At 42.5% G+C, this 21322-nt stretch overlaps 1 protein-coding gene across 3 annotated transcripts in view; it reads right to left on the bottom strand.

The window, feature by feature from the left end:
* The window catches only part of LOC138760725 (aftiphilin-like), a 108983-nt gene that overhangs the window by 61089 nt on the left and 26572 nt on the right, over positions 1 to 21322 (bottom strand). For all 3 annotated transcript variants that reach the window (XM_069931734.1, XM_069931735.1, XM_069931736.1), the window contains one exon: positions 18416 to 20347. In XM_069931734.1, coding sequence (XP_069787835.1) covers positions 18416 to 20326 — 1911 coding nt within the window. In that variant the 5' untranslated portion in view covers positions 20327 to 20347. The remainder of the gene's footprint in view (positions 1 to 18415; positions 20348 to 21322) is intronic.

Here is a 21322-nt window from a genome sequence, read left to right as displayed (position 1 = left end):
TCTGGCTCTGACTGTAAGGAGTTGCAGTGTGGTTCATGAAATCTTCTATGGATAGTAGTCATTGACATATCCACACCTGCATCCTGAAAAGCGTTTCTGATCTGTCGTATATACGTTTAGGGATTTTTCTTCATTATGATGAGAATTCTTGCTATCAGCAGTGGAGATTTTCCTTGAAATACCAGTCCCTTTATGATTACTGAGCTCAGTAGTACACTCTTTCTTCTTAATAATGTTCCAAGCTGTTGATTTTGGTGATCATAAGGTATAGCTGATGTCTTTTACTGCTTTATTCTTGCTTTTCAGCCTCAGTGATTTCTTTGACTTTCATTGGCACAACTCTCGTCCTCATTTTGAAAAACGGCAACTGCAGACTCCAAGGTGATCATAAGAAAACCTAGCTTTCTTATACCCGAGGTAATCACAAACACCTGTCCCAAACATTATGGGTTCCTGAAGTGGGGGAGCTACATACAAAAGGTACTATAATTTCTACATAGTCAAACCAAAATGAATACAAATAACCTTCAATAAAATCTGAAATGTGCACTTTAATTACATGTGAATGGTTTCAAATTTAAAATTGTAGTGCACGGAGAAAAATAAAGGAAAAAAAGCGTCCTTGTCTTTGTTCCAAATATTATAGAACAAAATAAATTTTTGAATGGAAAAATGATACAACTATTGCTCTCAAGAGAAGTCAAAGCAAGAAAAAGTGCATACAAGTAAGAAAACAAATTAGTGGAAGATCGAGGACTGAGGAGATTGTAAAACTTACAGAAGGCAACTAATAAGGTCATTAGGAAGGAAACAATGTTAGAAAGGAAGCTAGCAAAAAATATCAAAAATGATAATAAAAGCTTAACCATATTAAGAGTGAATGAGGCAAGGTAAGGGTAGTTATAAGACCAATAGAAAATATTGCTGGAGAAATTGCAATGAAAGTCAAGAGGATGGCAGAGGAACTGAATGAGTACTTTGCATCAGTCTTCACTGCAGAAGACAATAGCAGTTTACCTGACTTAAAAAGCAGCCATTAAAGAGAGATGAGTGTAGTCACGGTTGCCCGAGAGAAGCAGTTTAGGAAGATGAACATTCAAAGGGTAGATAAGTCTCCCACACCAGACAAGATGTCCTCTCAAATTTGAAAGTAGGTATTGTGATTGGGGAGGCATTAAAAGAAACAAATGATTCAGGCAAGGCTCTGGAGGGCTGAAGAATTGCAAAGGTCACACTACAGGTACATAATCTTTTATCGGAAACCCTTGGGACCAGACACTTTTCGGAAATGGGATTTTTTTAGATAAAAGAATAATAGTAACTGCAGTTAAGGAATTGCCCTGATTTCAGATTTGTGTAAAACAAAGGGGGGGGGGGGGGTGGGGAGATGCAGGGTAGTAAACAAGTGAGAGCTTCAACAACTTATCTTTCTGCTTCTATAAGTCATATATGTGGTAGTTCCCACACCATAATCTTCAGTAAGATGCCATACAGGTACACCAGAATCAAGCTTCTGCAATAATTCCACTTTCTGTGTTATCGATATTGATAGACACTTCCTTTCTGCTTCTCTGTTACCCATAGGGGATTTTGCAGCTCAGCCTTCAAAGTCTGTGAGCAGCAGAGGCATGTCTGAATGTCTGATGGGTAGGAGCACTGAGACACTGCACTGGACAGAGGTGGGTCATGTCATGCTTGGTGCCAAATGCGAGCTTTGGTGTGGAGATGATATCCATGGAAAAAATATTCAGTGTTTGGAGGTTTCAGTTTTCAGAAATTCAGATAAAAGATTATGTACCTGTATTTGAAAAAAGGAACAAGGCAAAAGAAAGGAAATTATAGATATGTTAGCCTAACATTAGTGATTGGGAGGGTGTTGTGGTCAATTGTCAATGTTGAGGTTACTGAGTACCTGGCGGTGCAGAACAAGATTGGCCAAAGTCAGCATGCTTCCCTTCAGGGAAAATCTTACCTGACAAACCTACTGCAGTTTTTTGAGGAAACCACATGCAGGCTCGACAAAGGACACGCAATATTTGTATTTTTGTACATTTGTATTTTCAAAAGATATATTAGTGATTTGGATTGCAAGATAAATGGCTTTGTTTGCAGTAGATACAAAGATAGGTTGTGATGAGAAAATAGGAGAGGCTGCACCGAGAGATTAGGAGAATAGACAAAGAAATGGCAAGTGAAATACAATGTAGGAAAGTGTATGATCATGCACTTTAGTAGAAGGAATAAAAGGGCAAACTATTATTTGAAATGGGGAAAAAATTTTAAATTCAGAGGTGCAAAGGGACTTAGTCCTTGTTCAGGATACCCGCAAAGGTTATCTGCCTGTGAAGGCGGCAAATGCAATGCTGGTATTCATATCTGGAGGAATAGAATACAAGAGCAGGGAGGTACTTAGAACATTGGAAATAATTATCGCTAACGTTGATAGGGAGGGTAAATTGCATTAAAATGAATGTCTTCCCAAGGATACAATACTTATTTCAATCGTTAACAATTCCCTTAACAGAGAAATTCTTCAATGAACTAAAGAGAATAATAAGGAATGGGGGAAACCGAGGATAGTGTTAGACAAATTAACAAAGAGATACAACCAAGATGCTTTGCAGTTACCAAACTTTGAAAATTATTTTAGAGCAGCACAATTAAGGTATTTATCAGATTTTTAAATCAGACAAGGGAAAAACCAGATTGGAATAAGATAGAGCTAGATAAAATAGGGAAAAAGGTACCGGAACATATACATTACAAGTGGGATGAAAATCTGGTACAATATAAAAGCTCACCGGTATTGCATCATTTACTCAATATATGGAAGAAGATTCACTGAGAAAGGAAAAAAAATCAAATGACCAAATTGCAAAATTATTATTGATGCAATATCAGCGAAACCCTTTTAAAATGAATAACCTTTCCTTTAGAGAATGGGAGAGAAAAGGAATTAAAAGAATAGAAAGTTGGTTTTTGGGAAATAATTTATTAACATTTGAACAAATTAAGTACAAATATGGAATAACTCATGGTACAATGTTTGCATATCATCAACTGAAAGACTAAAGGATAAATTGGGAAACAGACAGATTACCAGAAGGAAGCAGCTTTGAATATGTGATTACAGACACAATGATAATTAAAAGATTTAAAACGAACACGTACATCAAGCTGCAAGAGAAGGAAAATGATGAAATAAGCTATAAACCCAAACAAAAGTGAGAAAAGGATTTAAACATAAAGATAAAAAATGAAACATGGGAAAAGTTATGTTCTGGAACTATGAAGAATATAATAAACACAAGGTTACACATGATACAGTATAATTGGTTATACAGGTTATATATCATGCCCCAAAAGTTAAAAGAATGGGATCCAACATTATCAGATCGATGTTTTCACTGTAAGAAGAAAATGGGAACAACCATACATGCAATTTGGGCATGTGAGAAAGTGAAAAAGTTTTGGGAAGATCTAAATCAGATATTAAATAAAAATCACAAAAAACAACATACCAAAAAATCCAGAGATCTTTCTTCTAAGTAATATAAGAAGTAAGGAATTAGGCCTCAAACTGGATGAAGTGCAAAAAAGATTTATTATGATAGCCTTAGCTGTAGCAAAAAAATGTATAAAGTCAACTTGGAAATCGGAAGAGAGCCTGAGAATACGGAAATGGTACACAGAAATGAATAAATGTATTCCATTGGAAAAAAATAACGCAATTTAAAAAATAAAGTCACATTATTTGAACAAATTTGGGAACCGTACATGGAACATAACAGAGAGGGCTTGCCTCGGACCTCCACCCCCTAAAATGATAAGAAGACCAAAATGACTTGATCCAGTGTGTAAAAGTAGATCACACATTTTTCTTGTTTATTTTTCATTTTTGTGATGTCACTGTTTAATGGTTTTAATGTATTGTATATGTTGATGAATGTTTATTGGTTTTGGAGGGGGGTGGGAAGGGGGGGGGGGAAAAGAGGAGAAAATGCCACTGTATATATTTTGGAGGGAAATGTTTGTATGTATTTTTGGTTGATATGGTTCACAGTGTGAAAAATAAAAAAAATTTAAAAAAAAAGTAGGGAGGTGATGTTAAGGCTTTATTAAGCACTGGTGAGGCTTACTTGGAATAGGCAGTACAGTTTTAGGCAAAGATTGAAGAGGGTTCAGAGTGCATCCAAAAGAATGATTCCTGGAATAAAGGGATTAGCATAAGAGGAACATTTGACAGCTCTTGGACTATACTCCTTGGTGTACAGAAGAATGAGGGGAGACTGCATAGAAGCATTTTGAATGTTAAGAGCCATGGACAGAGTAGATGAGGCAAAGTTGATTCCCATGGTCGGAGAGAGCGCAACTTCAGGATTGAAGGGTGCCCATTGAAAACAGAAATGCAGAGGAATTTCTTAAGCCAGAGTGGTGAACCTTAACAGGAGATTGGGTGTATTTAAGGCAGAGAGTGATAGATATCTGAATTGCCAGGGTATTAAAGGTCATGGGGAGAAGGCAGGAGTAGGGCTGAGTGGGAGAATAGATCAGCTCATGATGGAATGGCAATCGGCCAACTGCCCAACTTCTGCTTCATATCTTATGCCCTTCCCATTCAAATTAATTTTGAAAATTTTAAAATTGTGCCTCCTTCTAATTTCCTATTACAGCTTATTCCAAACACAGACCATGAGTGAAAAAGTGGTGTCTGGGGTACCTTTTAAATTTCTCCACTCTTTTCTTAATCCAATACCCTCTCGTTCAAGAATTATCTACTCTGGGGGAAAGACAGTGCCCAAACATGGTGTGCATTACTTTATCATTGGTCAGCCTCCTTCATTCAGGGAATAAAAACCAAGCCAATCTAATCTATTCTAATTGAAGACATCTAATACTGACTAGTAATCTCTTCTGCACCCCTTCCAAATTATTGATGCATTGAAGATAGTCTGTGTAAACTTGCTGTGACCTATGTGAAGTGGGTTGCAATAATCAAGAATAAAAAGACATGAATGAATATTGAAAGAATAATCCTTCAAGCTAGAATTGCGTATAAAGAAAAACAGAAAATGGATGCATGCAGAAGAAAAATAAAGACAATTAGTCAAGGAAACCAGTATCAGGAAGAAAATACCTCAACTATCACACGCAATTTTTAGCAAATTGTACAAAAGAATAACAGGTTTCTCATTATCTATGTTCTAAGCCCTATTTTGGAGATTTTCTGCAGCCTTGCCCCATTAGAACATAGAACACTACAGCACAGTACAGGCCCTTTGGCCCTCGATGTTGTGCCAACATATATTCCTTTAAAAATATACTAAACGCACCCTACCCCATAACCCTCAAATTTTCTTTCATCCATGTGCCTATCTAAGAGTTTCTTCGATGCCCCTAATATTTCAGCCTCCACCATTAAAGGTCATGGGGAGAAGGCAGGAGTAGGGCTGAGTGGGAGAATGGATCAGCTCATGATGGAATGGCAATCGGCAAGACATTCCAGGCACCCACAACTCACTGCAAAACCATCCCGGATATCTCCCTTAAACTTCCCTCCCATCACTTTGTACACATGTCCTCTGGTGTTTGTTGATCCTGTCCTGGGAAACAGGTGCTGGCTGTCCACCCTATCTATGCCTCTCATAAATTTGTAGACCTCTGTCAAGTCTCCTCTCATCCTTCTATGATCCAAAGAGAAAAGTCCCAATTTTACTAACCTTGCCTCAAAAGATCCTACAACTTCCTTTAAAAAAAAAATGTGGGTAGGTTCTATTGTGTACTGAAAAATATTCTACCTCCTTCTTCCCATATTCCTGATGAACAACATTTTTAAAAAATCCTTCCCCCATCCAGGAAATGAATTTTATGGCGATATGGCTGGAAAAATTAACAGTAAACCTGAATTAGTGAAATTTCCAGCATTTGAGAAAATTTGGTGTAAAGTTTGAAACTAATCCACACACCCAACTGGTGACAAAGCAGTAACCTGCTATCCCACTCTCCCACTGTAGAAATCCTAGATTGTCCCTCTTGTGCAATAATTCAAAAATAGCAGATTAGATAGATTCAAATGGAAGCACCTAAATACATGATTCTCATTAAAAACAGTGAATTTTATACCCCAGCATGCAATCATGGCAGAAACAAAAACCACAAGCTTTGTAGAATTCAACGAAGACAATTACCATACTTGATGGCATTTGGGACCCCACTTCTTCATCCCCCCCCACCTCATTTTTAGCATGAGATTTCAGTAAAAATTTTGTTTTAGTGTATTTAACTCATTCAATTTGCTCAGGGATCCCATCACTCACTCCCTCCTGTCACTTGCTCTCTCCTGCAGTGCTTTGAGGGGAGCGCCGGGCCTCGAACAGGCTTTGGGGCCCAGCGCTCCCCTCAAAGCACTGCGGGGGAGAGCAAGCGACGAGAGGGGGGGGTAAGAGAAAACTGGTGGTCAGGAAGGAGGGAGAGAGTAAGCCTTCTTACTGGGAGAAATGAGTGACAGTAACTCTGGATAGCATGGGTGAGTAGTTTGAGCACTTTCCTCCTGTCGCCATCTTGCAAGATGACGGCATCAAAATGTCACCTTCGCATATAGGACCTGAGATGGGTTTTGAAGCGATTTTTTGGGATAAAAGGGGGGTCCAATATACCGTCAACTACAGTAATTACCAATTATTCAACTTTACAATGTCATCTTGAAATTAATGGATATTAGAAAGTCAAGTCTCCAGTATCTAAAGTCATATCTGGCACAATGGGCATTAGTTATATTTGTGGGAGGTCAACTGCCTTGCCAGACTGCTCAATCTTACCCCAAGAGATTCACTGATTTGTTTCACTCTCCTTAGTTCCTCTTTGCAAAATTCAGAACTATGGCTTCTGTTACATCGTAGACCAGCAGCAATAGAAATTCATGAAGACAATGTTATTTTAAAAACAATATTTTTATTAATAATTACTAATATAACATTTTAATTAAATCTAAACTTAACCCCAACTATGCACAAATACATGCATCTCTACCTAACCCTCTGTGCCTACGTGTGTGCATGCCCGAAACCATTACTAGTCAGGCACAAATCTGGAAAGACAATTCAAAGTTCAGTTGTAGAAAACCTGTGTTGAAACCCAAAACCTTTAAACTGATGTTCAAAAGTAATTATGAAGCAGATGAGGCACTGAGTGATCATACCACTCAAAACTCACAAATCCTTGTCAAGTTGATTCCAGAGAAATGTTCTTTCATACAAACGATTGACACAACTCCCCTCTTCCTTGTGTAAGGGAAACGAAATGTGCGACTTCCACGATGCTTCCAAAGCAAGGCTCAGACGAAATGACCATCAGAATGGTCACGATCCAAATGGAGCAACTCTTCTGCTTCTTTTACCCAGATATAGGTCAATCAAAACGACCATTACAATTGTCACAGTGGTTCACTGTTTTCCCTGACAAAGATAAATAGCAGAAGTGTCCATTTCACAAAGCCATTCTAGCTGTGTTTTTAGATCACTTGCTTTATGTCCAAAAACGTGACTCAATCATATGAATTCTCACCAGATGTCTTTCCTTGAGTAAACAATCCATTGTTCTGGGTTTTAATTGAAAGCATTAACCCTGTTTATGGTTTGGACTCAGGTGCCAGGCTGTCTGTAAATATTCTGAACTATGACTGTTTGCACCCTGATCCAACCCCCTAAGTGACACAGTTTTATTTAAAAAAAACAGAAGCTTGCAACACTTTCTCCCCTTCTCCACTCCCAACACCCCCAAAAAAAAAAACTTGGTACTTGCACTGTTGGCAGTTTTGTTGTAAAGTATCAATGGGCACTTTAAGGTGGACAATTGACCCGCTTGTAAAGCCGCATATTTTGGCAAAATGCAGCTGTGGGAAGGCCTTGTGAATGTGCAGTAGGTGCCTTCAAGGAGAGTTATCCGAGAGGGATAATCCCCACAGCACAGTGACCTACCCAGCCATCTGAACGCAGCCGCCTAAAAGCAGCAGCATTTGGATGACAGTCAGCTGGCCAGCGCCTGACAGCTCCTCACCCAGTCCCCAGGCCGTTGGCCAGCGGACGTGGGCGGTCCCCACGCTGTCGGGAATGACTTCAGGAGTGGGGAGAAGGGGGCTGGCCGGAGCGTTCGGCGGGGGCTGGCCGGAGCGTTCGGCGGGGGCTGGCCGGAGCGTTCGGCGGGGGCTGGCCGGAGCGTTCGGCGGGGGCTGGCCGGAGCGTTCGGCGGGGGCTGGCCGGAGCGTTCGGCGGGGGCTGGCCGGAGCGTTCGGCGGGGGCTGGCCGGAGCGTTCGGCGGGGGCTGGCCGGAGCGTTCGGCGGGGGCTGGCCGGAGCGTTCGGCGGGGGCTGGCCGGAGCGTTCGGCGGGGGCTGGCCGGAGCGTTCGGCGGGGGCTGGCCGGAGCGTTCGGCGGGGGCTGGCCGGAGCGTTCGGCGGGGGAAAAGGGGACTGGCTGGAGCGTTCGGCGGGGGAGAAGGGGGCTGGCTGAAACAATGCCGGTACCTGACTCGAGCAACTCCTCACCGGCCCGCCGGCCGCTCCGGCCCCCGCCGGCCGCTCCGGCCCCCGCCGGCCGCTCCGGCCCCCGCCGGCCGCTCCGGCCCCCGCCGGCCGCTCCGGCCCCCGCCGGCCGCTCCGGCCCCCGCCGGCCGCTCCGGCCCCCGCCGGCCGCTCCGGCCCCCGCCGGCCGCTCCGGCCCCCGCCGGCCGCTCCGGCCCCCGCCGGCCGCTCCGGCCCCCGCCGGCCGCTCCGGCCCCCGCCGGCCGCTCCGGCCCCCGCCGGCCGCTCCGGCCCCCGCCGGCCGCTCCGGCCCCCGCCGGCCGCTCCGGCCCCCGCCGGCCGCTCCGGCCCCCGCCGGCCGCTCCGGCCCCCGCCGGCCGCTCCGGCCCCCGCCGGCCGCTCCGGCCCCCGCCGGCCGCTCCGGCCCCCGCCGGCCGCTCCGGCCCCCGCCGGCCGCTCCGGCCCCCGCCGGCCGCTCCGGCCCCCGCCGGCCGCTCCGGCCCCCGCCGGCCGCTCCGGCCCCCGCCGGCCGCTCCGGCCCCCGCCGGCCGCTCCGGCCCCCGCCGGCCGCTCCGGCCCCCGCCGGCCGCTCCGGCCCCCGCCGGCCGCTCCGGCCCCCGCCGGCCGCTCCGGCCCCCGCCGGCCGCTCCGGCCCCCGCCGGCCGCTCCGGCCCCCGCCGGCCGCTCCGGCCCCCGCCGGCCGCTCCGGCCCCCGCCGGCCGCTCCGGCCCCCGCCGGCCGCTCCGGCCCCCGCCGGCCGCTCCGGCCCCCGCCGGCCGCTCCGGCCCCCGCCGGCCGCTCCGGCCCCCGCCGGCCGCTCCGGCCCCCGCCGGCCGCTCCGGCCCCCGCCGGCCGCTCCGGCCCCCGCCGGCCGCTCCGGCCCCCGCCGGCCGCTCCGGCCCCCGCCGGCCGCTCCGGCCCCCGCCGGCCGCTCCGGCCCCCGCCGGCCGCTCCGGCCCCCGCCGGCCGCTCCGGCCCCCGCCGGCCGCTCCGGCCCCCGCCGGCCGCTCCGGCCCCCGCCGGCCGCTCCGGCCCCCGCCGGCCGCTCCGGCCCCCGCCGGCCGCTCCGGCCCCCGCCGGCCGCTCCGGCCCCCGCCGGCCCCCGCGGCCCCCGCCGGCCGCTCCGGCCCGCTCCAGCCCCCGCCGGCCGCTCCGGCCCCCTCCTTCCCCCGCCGGCCGCTCCAGCCCCCTCCTCTCTGCCGGCCGCTCCAGCCCCATGAGTGGGGGGGAGAGCGGGGCAGTGGGATCAGTGTGGGGACGTCCCCGAGCTGTCAGCCCGCGCCGGCTACCTGATAATGTGGGGACTGAATTCGTGAGTGGGGCAACGGGATCAGCATGGGGACATCCTGCGCGGGTTGTCCCCGCACTGGCTGTCCCAGCTGACAGTCATCCATCCTGAATTGACAGCCCGAGGGACAGGAGCCGGAATGCGCTCAGATGCGCATCCCAGCGCAGCTCTCCTTTCAGGTGGCCAGCGCTGCACTTTCAATGCTGCCATCTGAACTGCAATTTAAAGGGCCACTTCAACTTCTTCTGGCGCATTCTTAGAGGAGAATGCACCTGAAAAAGCCTAATGAAACCTTATTTGGGAATTTGAGATCAATTTAATGCTATAGTGGAGCAAAGTAGAACTTCTTGGTCGATGCATTTTAATTCACAAAATAGAACAACTATTTTGAAGGAATACAAATTGAATCTTTATTTACATTATTCTGCTTCTACCTACAAATTTACATTCCCCACTCATCTCTCTACTGGACACCATATTTCCCACACTATTACACTTCACTCTTTTACAGAATTTACTTCTCGAATTTGTACTCATCTAGCCTAAATGATGGAATTCACCTCAACATGGTAGAACTTCCACAAACAAACTTTGCTCTGCCTAAAGTACTTTTTCAATTCCATATTGCATTTATAAACAGAAGCACTGCTGGAGAAGGCCGAAGCATGCAAAACTGGCCAGCATCAGGGTTAGACAGAGTTAGCCTTTCAGATTTGTGCTCCTGACAATCCAGCAAACGTCAGATCATTGAAGAAAATGGATTATCCGAGGCTGCATCTGAACCAGAGAGAACTGCAAGGCTGCTATGTGCTGATGATTACAGAAACGTGGCTCCGGGACACCATTCCAGACTCAGCAATCCAGGTGGATAACCTCATCTCCTTCAGGGCAGACAGAGACTTTGCTGCTCCTGGAAAGACTCAAGGAAGAGGTCTGTGCACTTAGATCAACATGAAACTGGTACACCAATCTCTCTGTTGTGAAGACCTTCTGCTCATCAGAGCTAGAGTACCACCTGGTGAAATGCAGACCCTTCAAACTGCCCAGGCAATTCTCAGCCACACTGACTGTTGCAGTCTTCATTCTGCCTTCGGCTAATGAGGATGATGCCATGAAGGAGCTTTACAGTGCCATCTGCAAAGCCCAGTCCTCCCGCCCTGATGGCGCCATGATTGTTGCTGGCTACTTCAATCACGCAAACCTGAAAATGGTCTTGTTACGGTTTCAACCGCAAGTAAATTTCACCACAAGTGGAGAGAACAGCCTGGATCAGATGTACATCAATACCCTGGTGCATACAAGGTACCTCGCCCCCACCTTGGTTACATGGATCATATATCTGTCCTGCTAACCCTGATGTACAGTCCGCTGTCAAGATAACAAGGTCAGTTCTCAGGAAAATCAGGACATGGCCAGGGGAGGGGGAGGTGGGCCACAGCATCAATGCAAGACCACGGACTGGAGCTGTTTCAGGGAGGCCGCCACCTATAATAGTCATGTAAACATAGAAGCGTACACGAGCTCAGTGACCGACTACATCAGCATGTGCATGGAGGATGTCACTGAGATCAAATGCTTCACAACTAGGGCTAACTAGAAACTATGGTTAGATGAAGAGATTCTGGCCCTTCTGAAAGGTTGTGATGCTGCCTTCAGGACAGAGTGGAGGATGGGGCTGAACTTACTCATGCAATCCAGAAAGCAAAATGGGGGTATGCACAGAAGATCCACAGACACTTGTGTGACATGAGGCGCAGACATTTTAAATTTAGATGTACGACATGGAAACAGCCCACGAGCCTATGCCAATTAACCTACAACCCCAGGTATGTTTCGAACAGTGGGAGGAAACCAGAGGGAACCCATGCAGACACAGGAAGAACGTACAGACAGCACATTACTCAAATCTTGGTCCCAATTGCTGGCGTTGTAACGACATTGTGCTAACCATGCTGCCTTGCATGTGGCAAGGGATCAAGATTATAATGGATCACGAGTTAACTTTGCAAATTAAGGGCAATGACACCTTCCTTCTGGACAGACTGAACACCTCTGCACAGTCTGATGAAAAGAACAAGATAATTAACAGGTCCCTTACATAGCTGCACCCAAAGGGAACCCACAAAAGATGGCAGGTACTGAAGAATTGAGCAGATCAATTGATGGAGGTCTTCACAGGCATCTTTAACACTTTACTGCAGCAGTCCATCGTTCCGGCAGGGTTCAAGACAGCCCCAGTACCCAATAGAGCAACAATAACAGGCCCTAATGACTACTGCCCTCTAGTACTGACCTACACCATTATGAAATGCTTTGAGTTTCTGGTGATAAAATGCATCAAAGTACACCTCCCAGAGACACTAGACCTATTTCAACTCGCCTAAAGAAGAATTTTGCCTTTTGGCCAGACGTATGAAATTACTAAGATGGAGGGATGGCTCCACACCCACTCATGCTCAATGACTGAGGGATATTATGTCCTGTTTAAATCTAGAAAAAGATGTTATTCTGTTAATAACAGAGATACAAAGTTTCAAAACTTATGGGGACCCTTCCTGAATTACTTTCAGAACCTTTAGTTTTATTGTAAAACCAGTCTTCCAACACTTTATTATATTACACCAGGCATAAAGTACACTTTTAAATATAGAACTTCAACTTGGTAATGGGCTCAAGAGATGGGGGAGAAAATGAAAATATATTCAGGATAAAAGTAAATGATGTTTTGTTACCTTATAGATGCACTCTATGGGGCGTGGCAAGATGGTGTAGAGGAGCCTAGATGTGCAATCTCGACCTCTCTGGCCAGACTTTTAAATACGTGTTTTTTAACCCTTTGTTTCCAAGTTTAAACTTTTTAAATTTTAGTTTAAAGTATTAAGGAATTATTATGGCCACTAATGGTAAAAAAGACCAAATCTCAAGTTCAAAGGAAAATACATTTTCAAAGTGCTGAAGATTTGGGGCCTAGACTTGAAACAGCCCCAGGCTCAATTTCTTCATTGCCTAAATCCCAAGTATCACCTGTGGAGGCTGAAAAGGAAATGCATCAGGCAGCATTACAATCTTAAGTTGTTTTTCTTCACAAATGGATGAGAAGACAACAAGATGCAGGGAGGAGACCAGCGGCGACTCCCTGAAGTCAGGATGCCGTCCAGACCCACAGTAAATCTTTTAAAATGCCTTTTGTTGAATTGCAGCAGGAGCTGCAGTTACCTTGTTCTGCCACCATGTCAGAGAGAGCCGAGCTAAGATTTACGGATTCACAATGTATGCAATTAAATGCAGTTATTCAACCTATGTTGACATCTCTAATGAATGAGATGGTTTAAATGAATACTGATACAAGTTCAGAATTAAATATGGTTAAGACACGTGTGGATGCATCTTTTGAAGAATTTAAAAAAATTCAGACTGCTTTTTTGGACTGTAAACAACAAGTGACTTCTAACACAGAACAAGTGTTGAAGGTGGAAAAATCAGTCATAGAATTAGGAGATCATGAGAAGGAGCTAGAACGAAAAATAGATTATTTGGAAAATCAAAGCAGAAGGAATAATGTGAAAATTGTTGGTTTGCCAGAAGGTATAGAAGGACAAGACCCTCTTTGTTTCTTTAAAGACTGGATTCCACAAATATTAGGGCAAGAAATTTTCTCTGGGGGATTGGCACTGGAAAGACCCCATAGAGCTTTAAGAAGAACACCCTTAGCTGGTCAAACCCCGAGACCGGTAATAATTCGATGTCTGAGTTATTTGGATAGAGAAGCAATACTTCAACTTGCAGTACAAAATGCGAGACAACGACAAACCCCATTATTGATTCAGAATAGTAGTCTTTTTTTTATCCTGATCTGAGTCAAGAGGTCATTCAATGTCGACGTCGATTCAATCCAGTTAAAGAAGTTTTGTGGCGGAAAGGTTAAAAGTCTATTTTTCATTACCCTGCAGTGTTGAAGGTCTTTTACGGAGACTATCAATTTTGGTTTTTTGAAACTGATTGTGAAGCAATTATTTTTGCTGACTCATTGCCAGGTATAAGAGGACAAAGACAAAGACAAAGACAATGGTGAGCTCACCATTATCTCCTAAAGAAAAATTTGGTAGTTCTGGAAACAGAAGAAATGGCAGAAATGGGAAAAATGGGAATGGAAAGAGTCCACCTCCTTTCGAAATGGGATCTTCGAGACTAGAGTCTTTTGGACGAAAAGAAGAATTTTCTTATTTTATTTTTTCTTTTGTTATTATGATACTTGGATGTTACTGATTGTTTGGCTGTGGAGGGGGAGATTTGCACTAAGTTGTTTACTAGTCATCAGCCACTGGTGGGTGATCCACACCCAATTTTTGTTTAGGGGGATTACTACCTTTTGGTAGTATTTTTTGGGGGGGGGGGATTTTTAAATTTAAAAAAAAAATTTTCTTAGTTTTTAATTTGTGATTTTTTTTTTAATTGGAGGGCCTATATATGTTGATTTAAGTTTTTATATAAAGATATTATTGGTATTTAGTAATAATAGTAGACATGTCGAAATTGAGGTTTGCTACTTTTAATGTTCGAGGATTAAATGGAAAGATTTACCTATTAATTTAATGGGAAGGATAAATACAATTAAGATGAATATCTTTCCACGTATACAATATTTGTTTCAATTTATTCCGTATTTACTTGATAAAATTTTTTCGAGATTTAAATAAAATGGTTAGGGAGTTTTTATGGATGGGTGGATTGCAGTATTTAGAATATGGAGAAAGACTGGGTCTTTATTCATTGGAGCGTCGAAGGTTGAGAGGGGAATTAATAGAGGTACATAAAATTATGAGGGGGTTAGATAGAGTGGATGTGAATAGGCTCTTCCCCTTGAGGATAGGAGAGATTGGAACGAGGGGTCATAAGTTAAGGGTTGGGGGCAAAACTTTAGAGGTAACAAAGGAGGAAGCTTTACCACTCAGAGAGTGGTGGCTGAGTGGAATGGCCTTCCGGAAGAGGTGGTTGCAGCAGGGTCAATTTTGTTATTTAAGAGGAGGTTGGATGAGTACATGGATGTGAGGGGGTTGGAGGGTTATGAGCAGGGAACGGGTAGGTGAAACTAGTGGAGTTTCACTTAAATCGGTGCGGACTAGAAGGGCCGATATGGCCTGTTTCCGTACTGTAATTGTTATATGGTTATATATGGGTAAATTTTCAAGAGTAGCTTTGAATAAATTAACTTGGAAATATGAGTTAGGGGGATTACGTTTACCACATTTTCAAAATTATTATGAGGCAGCCCAACTTAAATTTAATAGTTCATTGATGGATTTGGTACGGCCTCCTAGTTGGGCTAAAATTAAAATGGCAAGTATTTCTGAATTTGAAGTACATCAATTTTTGTTTAGGTGGAATATGAATTTGTTACAACAATATAATGTGCCTATATTAAAACATTTAATGAAGTTATGGATAAAGAAAATTAAAATGATAGGTTCTAGGGGTAAATTATTGGCTTTGACTCCATTGTATAATAATCAACTTATTTCTTTTTCAATACATAATCAAAGTTTATTGCATTCGAGATTTAAAGGTGTGGAAAATTTGGGAGATTGTTTTAAAGAAGGTAAATTTTTATCTTTTAATCAGATGAGGAAGATTTTTGGTAGTGATAAGAATTCTTTATTTCTTTATTATCAAATTCGATCTTTGGTAAAATGTATGTTTGGTAGAGATATGATTTTACCTAAAATGACTAAATTTGAGACTTCTCTTATGAAGGTACCAGAGAAGGGTTATATTTCATTTATGTATCAAATATTACAGGATGGTATGGATAAAAAGGGTTGGGATAGATCTAAAATTAAATGGGAAGAGGATATTGGTTTTACTTTTTCTGAAGCAGATTGGTTAGATATTTGTTATGATAGTGTAACTAGATTGATAAATGCACGTTATGCAATGATTAATTACAATTTTTTACATCAATTATATTGACACCTGAAAAATTTTAAAAAATATGGTTTTAATGAATCAGATTTGTGTTTTAGATGTGGTGATACGGTTGGAACATTTTTCATGCTGTTTGGTCATGTATACATATACAATCTTTTTGGAAGAAAATTCAATCGCTTTTAGAATATCTGTATAAGATTAAAATAGTTTTAGATCCAACAGTATTTTTATTGGGTAGTTTGCAACCTCTGAAAGGCTTGGGATTAGATAAGTTTCAGCTTGCTTTTGTATATTTAGCTTTATCTGTAGCGAAAAAAATATTGCTACAAATATACAAAGATACAAATATGATTGATATTAATAGATGGCATAATGAGATGAAATATTGTTTAATAATGGAAAAAATTACATATGTTTCACATGATAATTATAATTTTTAAATTAATAAGTGGTTGTTATACTCGGAATATTTACATTTCAATTTATATTGATTAGATTTTAATATGTATATTTAACTTTTTTTAATATTCTTTCTTTTTTCTTTTTTTATGGCTCTCCTTAGGAGAGTTGGCTGAAGGGGGATCTTTTCGTGTTTATATATATATATATATATATATATATATATATATATATAAATAAATTTTCATGTTTAATTGCTGTATATGTCATATATTATTTGTTTTTTGAACGAATAAATAAAGTTTTAAAAAAAATAGATGCACTCTATAAATTGACAACCATTTGTTGATTTCTTTACATTTGATATCTTGTGCATTTTACAAATTTTATGTATATCTATTTTACTTATACAGGTAGTCCCTGACTTGTGTCCTACGTGACTTATGACCATCTGCACATACAAATAATTTTTTTTTTTAAATATAAGATTTACGTGGTTTATGTTTTATTTTCCAAACTATAACAGCCATCTTGATTCTTGTGCAATGCGCAAGTCTTCAGTAGATGCATGCATGGTAGATTTGCATATTGGAGTTCAGTTGGCATATGCATGAGAATTAAGGATCCAATTTCAATATCGTCAGGGTGCTTAACTCTCTCACATGCACCCAGGAATCAAGAAGGCTGCACCCAGCCTCAGGACACCAACTAACAAGGTAAGCGTGGACCAGAATGTTAATCGACAAATTTAAATTGTTATCGTCAAATGTATGACAAAAAAAATGTAATTAAAAATTTTGCTTTAAGACTTCAAGGGCACAATTCCGACTTGCGTCCATTCTGAGATACAACCAATTCTTTGGTCCAAAATTACCGTCATAAGTCAGGGACTACTTGCATATAACTCAATAAACATATTTATAAAAGAAAAAGAAGAAACTGTTAGCCTTGTCATTTTACTACGTCCTGGTCCTCTTGGAGAATGAGGCCTCATACACCAGGCTTCTGTTTATTGACTTCAGCATGGCTTTTAATATGATCATTCCTCAAAGAAATTGTCCTCACTGGACTCAACACTCTTCTCTGTAATTGGATCCTGGACTTCCTACTGGAAAGATCACAGACTGCCTGGGTCAGTGGCAGAATGTTGAGCATCATCATGCTGAACACTGATGCACCTCAGGGCTGTGTGCTCAGGCCATTCCTGTTGACACTACTGACCCACGACTGCATCGTCAGATCCAGCACCAACAGTGTCATCAAGTTTGCACATGACACAACAGTAGTTAGTCTCATTAGCAAGAACAATGAGTCACACTACAGAGAAGAGGTGGAAAATCTCATGAAATGGTGCGAGAGTGACAACCTGAGTCTCAACATGGGCAAGATGAAGAAGATGATCGTGGACTTCAGGAGGACCCTCCACTACAAATCAACTCTTTAGTAGAGAGAGGAGTGCACCAAGTTCCTCAGAGTTCACTTAACTAGTGACCTATCATGGACACTCAACATCTCACTTGTCAGGAAGGTGTAAAAGTGACTGCATTTCCTAAGAAGACTGAACCAAACAAGGCAACTGGCTACCATTATGTCAACCTTCTATAAGAACTCTATGAAAATCAACCGGGCCAGGTCATTTATAAAACAAAGCTTTGAGACCAAGTCAAGTTGCTTGCTTACCTTCTCATATTCAAAAGATAATAACAAAACTGGGAAGATGCAAACTAAATTTATGTTATTAATTTATCAAGTGAAGCTCTGGTCATGTAACTACAGGAAGGATGGTATTACACTCAAAGGTTCAAATAAGATTTACAATGATGTTAATGGGACTAGAAGGCAAGTTACAAGGAGAGATTACCTAAAAGTAGGTTGAAAAGTGGATTTGTTAAGAGATACAAAATGAGGAGCACAGATAAGGTGGATGGTCAAAGTCTTTTCCCAGGATAGGGGGCCTAAAACTAGGGATCAGATTCAAGGTAAGAGGTCACAGATTTACAGGGGATCTGAGAGAATTTATTCCAGAGGATGGTGGGTATCTGGAACAAGCGTAAGGGTAAGTGGTAGAGCCAGGTACAACTATGTTTAAGACATTTAGACAGGTATATAAGGGCCAAACACAGGCAAATGGAACAACCTCATAAGGACAACTTGGACAGCATGGACAAATTGGGCCAGGCAGCCTATTTCAGTGCCATACAAGTTTCTGATTAACAATTTTAATGCCTGGTTTAAAGAATTACACGATTCACCTTCTACATATTAATATACAACATTAACACTTACTTGTGCCATAGTTACTTCACATGGAGATGCACTGTTAATTCTGGTCATTTCATCAATGGACTGTAAGGAAGTACTGTCCACTTTGCTAGTCAATGGTGTGTCACTGCTTAGGGCAGGTTCTGTCCTGCTGCATTGACTAATTTCTTCTTTACATTCATCCAATTCCTCTGCACCAAAAGCTGCCCATGACACACTTTCAGATACTGAATCTCCAAAAGCATTCCATTCTGCATCTTGTCCATCAGCTGAAAAATTTTCATTGCTATTGAATCCTGAAAATTCAGATTCATTCTTAGCTTCAGTGGATCCAAATTCTCCAAAATCAGTCTTGGAAATTGTAGCAGTAGCTTCATGTTCAAACCCTAAATCAGCTTTAAAATTATTAGCAATTTCAGATGGTACCGTTTTTTCAGCATGATCTGTTGGATAATTAGCAACTGTTGCCACACAGTCATTGCTTCTGGTATCAAAGCCATCAAAATCATTTTCGACTCCAGCTTCCTGAAATCTAGTAAATTCTTCAGTTGTAAATTCTAAGACATTCTTGCTGTCAGAGTCTACAGATTGCACAGAGTTAATATCTTCCGTTATACTGGCAGGCAACACTGGCCTAAAAGTAGAAAAATCATCCAATGAACATTTGCTTGAAATTCCAAAGTGATCAGACTCATTCCCATCTGTCCTTTCTATTTTAGTTGCTAGGTGCTTTTCAATATCTTTGCCTTGCCCAACCACCAACTCATTGCAGACAATACTGTGTGTAAAAACACCAAGTGTTTCTTCATGATAGCTGCACTTTTCCAAATCTGACTGTGTTTTATTTTCTGAGGGAGAAACTTCTGAATGGGTCACAGAGGTAGCAGTTTCTTTTTCTGAGTCCAAAGATTCACAAGTTGCCTGCCAAATATTTTGATCCCACGTTTCAATGTGTTTCATAGATTCTGAAGAGTTCTGAATATCATTACGAATTATTGTATTTACTGAACTACTAAATTCAGAAGAGTGGGACTGGGTGCAATCAATGGCATTTGTACCTTCCTCATTTTTACAATATGATATAGTAGATACATCTTTAGTTTGTTCTTGTTCTATTTTCAGTTCATCACTCTTGATTGCAAGGTCCAAACTGAGTTGACCAGTTGGTAGTTTCCCCAAAGCTGAATGATTGCCAGAGTTGTGCTCTGTTATCAGTGGTATTTGTCCAATGGTAGGTAAACAGTCACTAGTTTCTTCTTCTGTTAAATTAACAAACATTTCCACTGCATTTTCTGATGCTAAATCCTCAATTGGTCCATACTTCACATCTGAACAGAGTTCAGAAATGTGAACATTTATAACCTTTTGATCATTTGTGTCAACTACATTTTCTATTTCCTGAGGGTATATTGAATCTATTGTTGAAAAGCCATTTGTTAGAACATCTGGGTTGGATTTACTATTATCATAACACTCTTCTTGCTCTTCCTGTTTCAAATCTATTGCAATGACATTCTTGGTCAGTACAGCAGGCAGAGTAGTTACTTCAGTTTGTTCTATGGAATCAGTCGCTGCACATTCAAAAACATTCCTTGAAGATTTGGATGGAGTTGTATCTTTATCAGTTTTAAAAGCAATGCTGTTTGACATAGGCTTTGAGAAATCTGAAAGGAAGTCTTTGCTTTCACATTCACCAACTGAATGAAAATCAGCAAACCCATGTGTGTCACCGGAGTATTTGTGGCCAGGCACAAAATGGTTCTGGGGCATAAAGTTTTTATGGGAATCTTCCAAATCAAAGTCATTATATCCAAGGGTAGAAGTACCAACTCCTGAGAAACCACCAAATTCACCAAACTCATCTTCATCAAATTCAGCCCCATCGTCTAATGGTGGCGGTGAAGAAGAATACATTCTAATGACATCTGGTTCCATGGCGTTTCCTTTTGGTTAAACCTAGAGAAAAGAATAAAGATAAACTCACGAGCACCAGAACACAGAAATTCACATTTGCTAGTAAACTGATCTTTGCTAATCAGGCCAGAATCAAACTCCATGAAAGCACAGTGATAAAATACTGCAATTGTGTAGAATACCTCTCCTTAATTATGACAGAAAGAGAATGGAGTCATTTTCAACTTTCATTTAATGTCCTTAACTACTTTCAAACAAAATTTAAGCACAACAATTTCATTATGAAACCTTTACAAGTTGATTTGTTGAACTCAGTTGAAGAGAAATAAGATAGGACAAATAAAAGCAAGGAGTAAAACACAAAAATCTGCAGAAACCATCATTGAAGTAAAAACACAATGCTGGAGAAACTCAGCAGGTCAAAGAGTGTATTTTATAAAGCAAAGATAAAGAGAGAAAACCAACATTTCAGGCTTGAGCCCTTCATCAAGGTTTGACAAAATGCAGGTGCCCGAACAAAATGGCAGGTGGTGGTGGGGGAGGGGAGAAGCATAGTCCCACAGGCAGGAGGTAATAGGTGGATAAGGGAAGGAGGATACACCAGTAAACAGAGGAAGGGGGATGGCTCTGTGAATGAAGATGGAGGTGGGTGGAGAGCTGAAAGAAAGACAAAGAAATAGGAATGGAGAGAGAATGGGGAATAGGGTAGCAGAAAATGGAGAAGTCTATGTTAATGCCATCCATTTATGAGCGCACAGATGGAAAATTAGATGTTGCTCCTCCAATCAATGGGTAGTCTTGTTTTGAAAGTACACTAGGCCATGGACAGACACGTCAGCATGGATGTGTGGCGCAGATTGACATGGTTGGCCATTGGGAGATCCTGTTAACTCATTAACATACTCAGTGAAGCGCTCTCAGTCTGCATCCAGTCTCTTCGATGTAGAAAAGGCCACAATGGGAGCATTGGATGCAATAGATAACTTCTGCAGATACACAAGTTGGTTCACTTGAAAG

Source organism: Narcine bancroftii, chromosome 4, assembly GCF_036971445.1.
Source record: "Narcine bancroftii isolate sNarBan1 chromosome 4, sNarBan1.hap1, whole genome shotgun sequence".
Lineage (NCBI taxonomy): Eukaryota > Metazoa > Chordata > Chondrichthyes > Torpediniformes > Narcinidae > Narcine > Narcine bancroftii.
The sequence above is the reverse complement of the archived record's forward strand: the minus strand, read 5'-3'. Positions and strand labels throughout refer to the sequence as shown.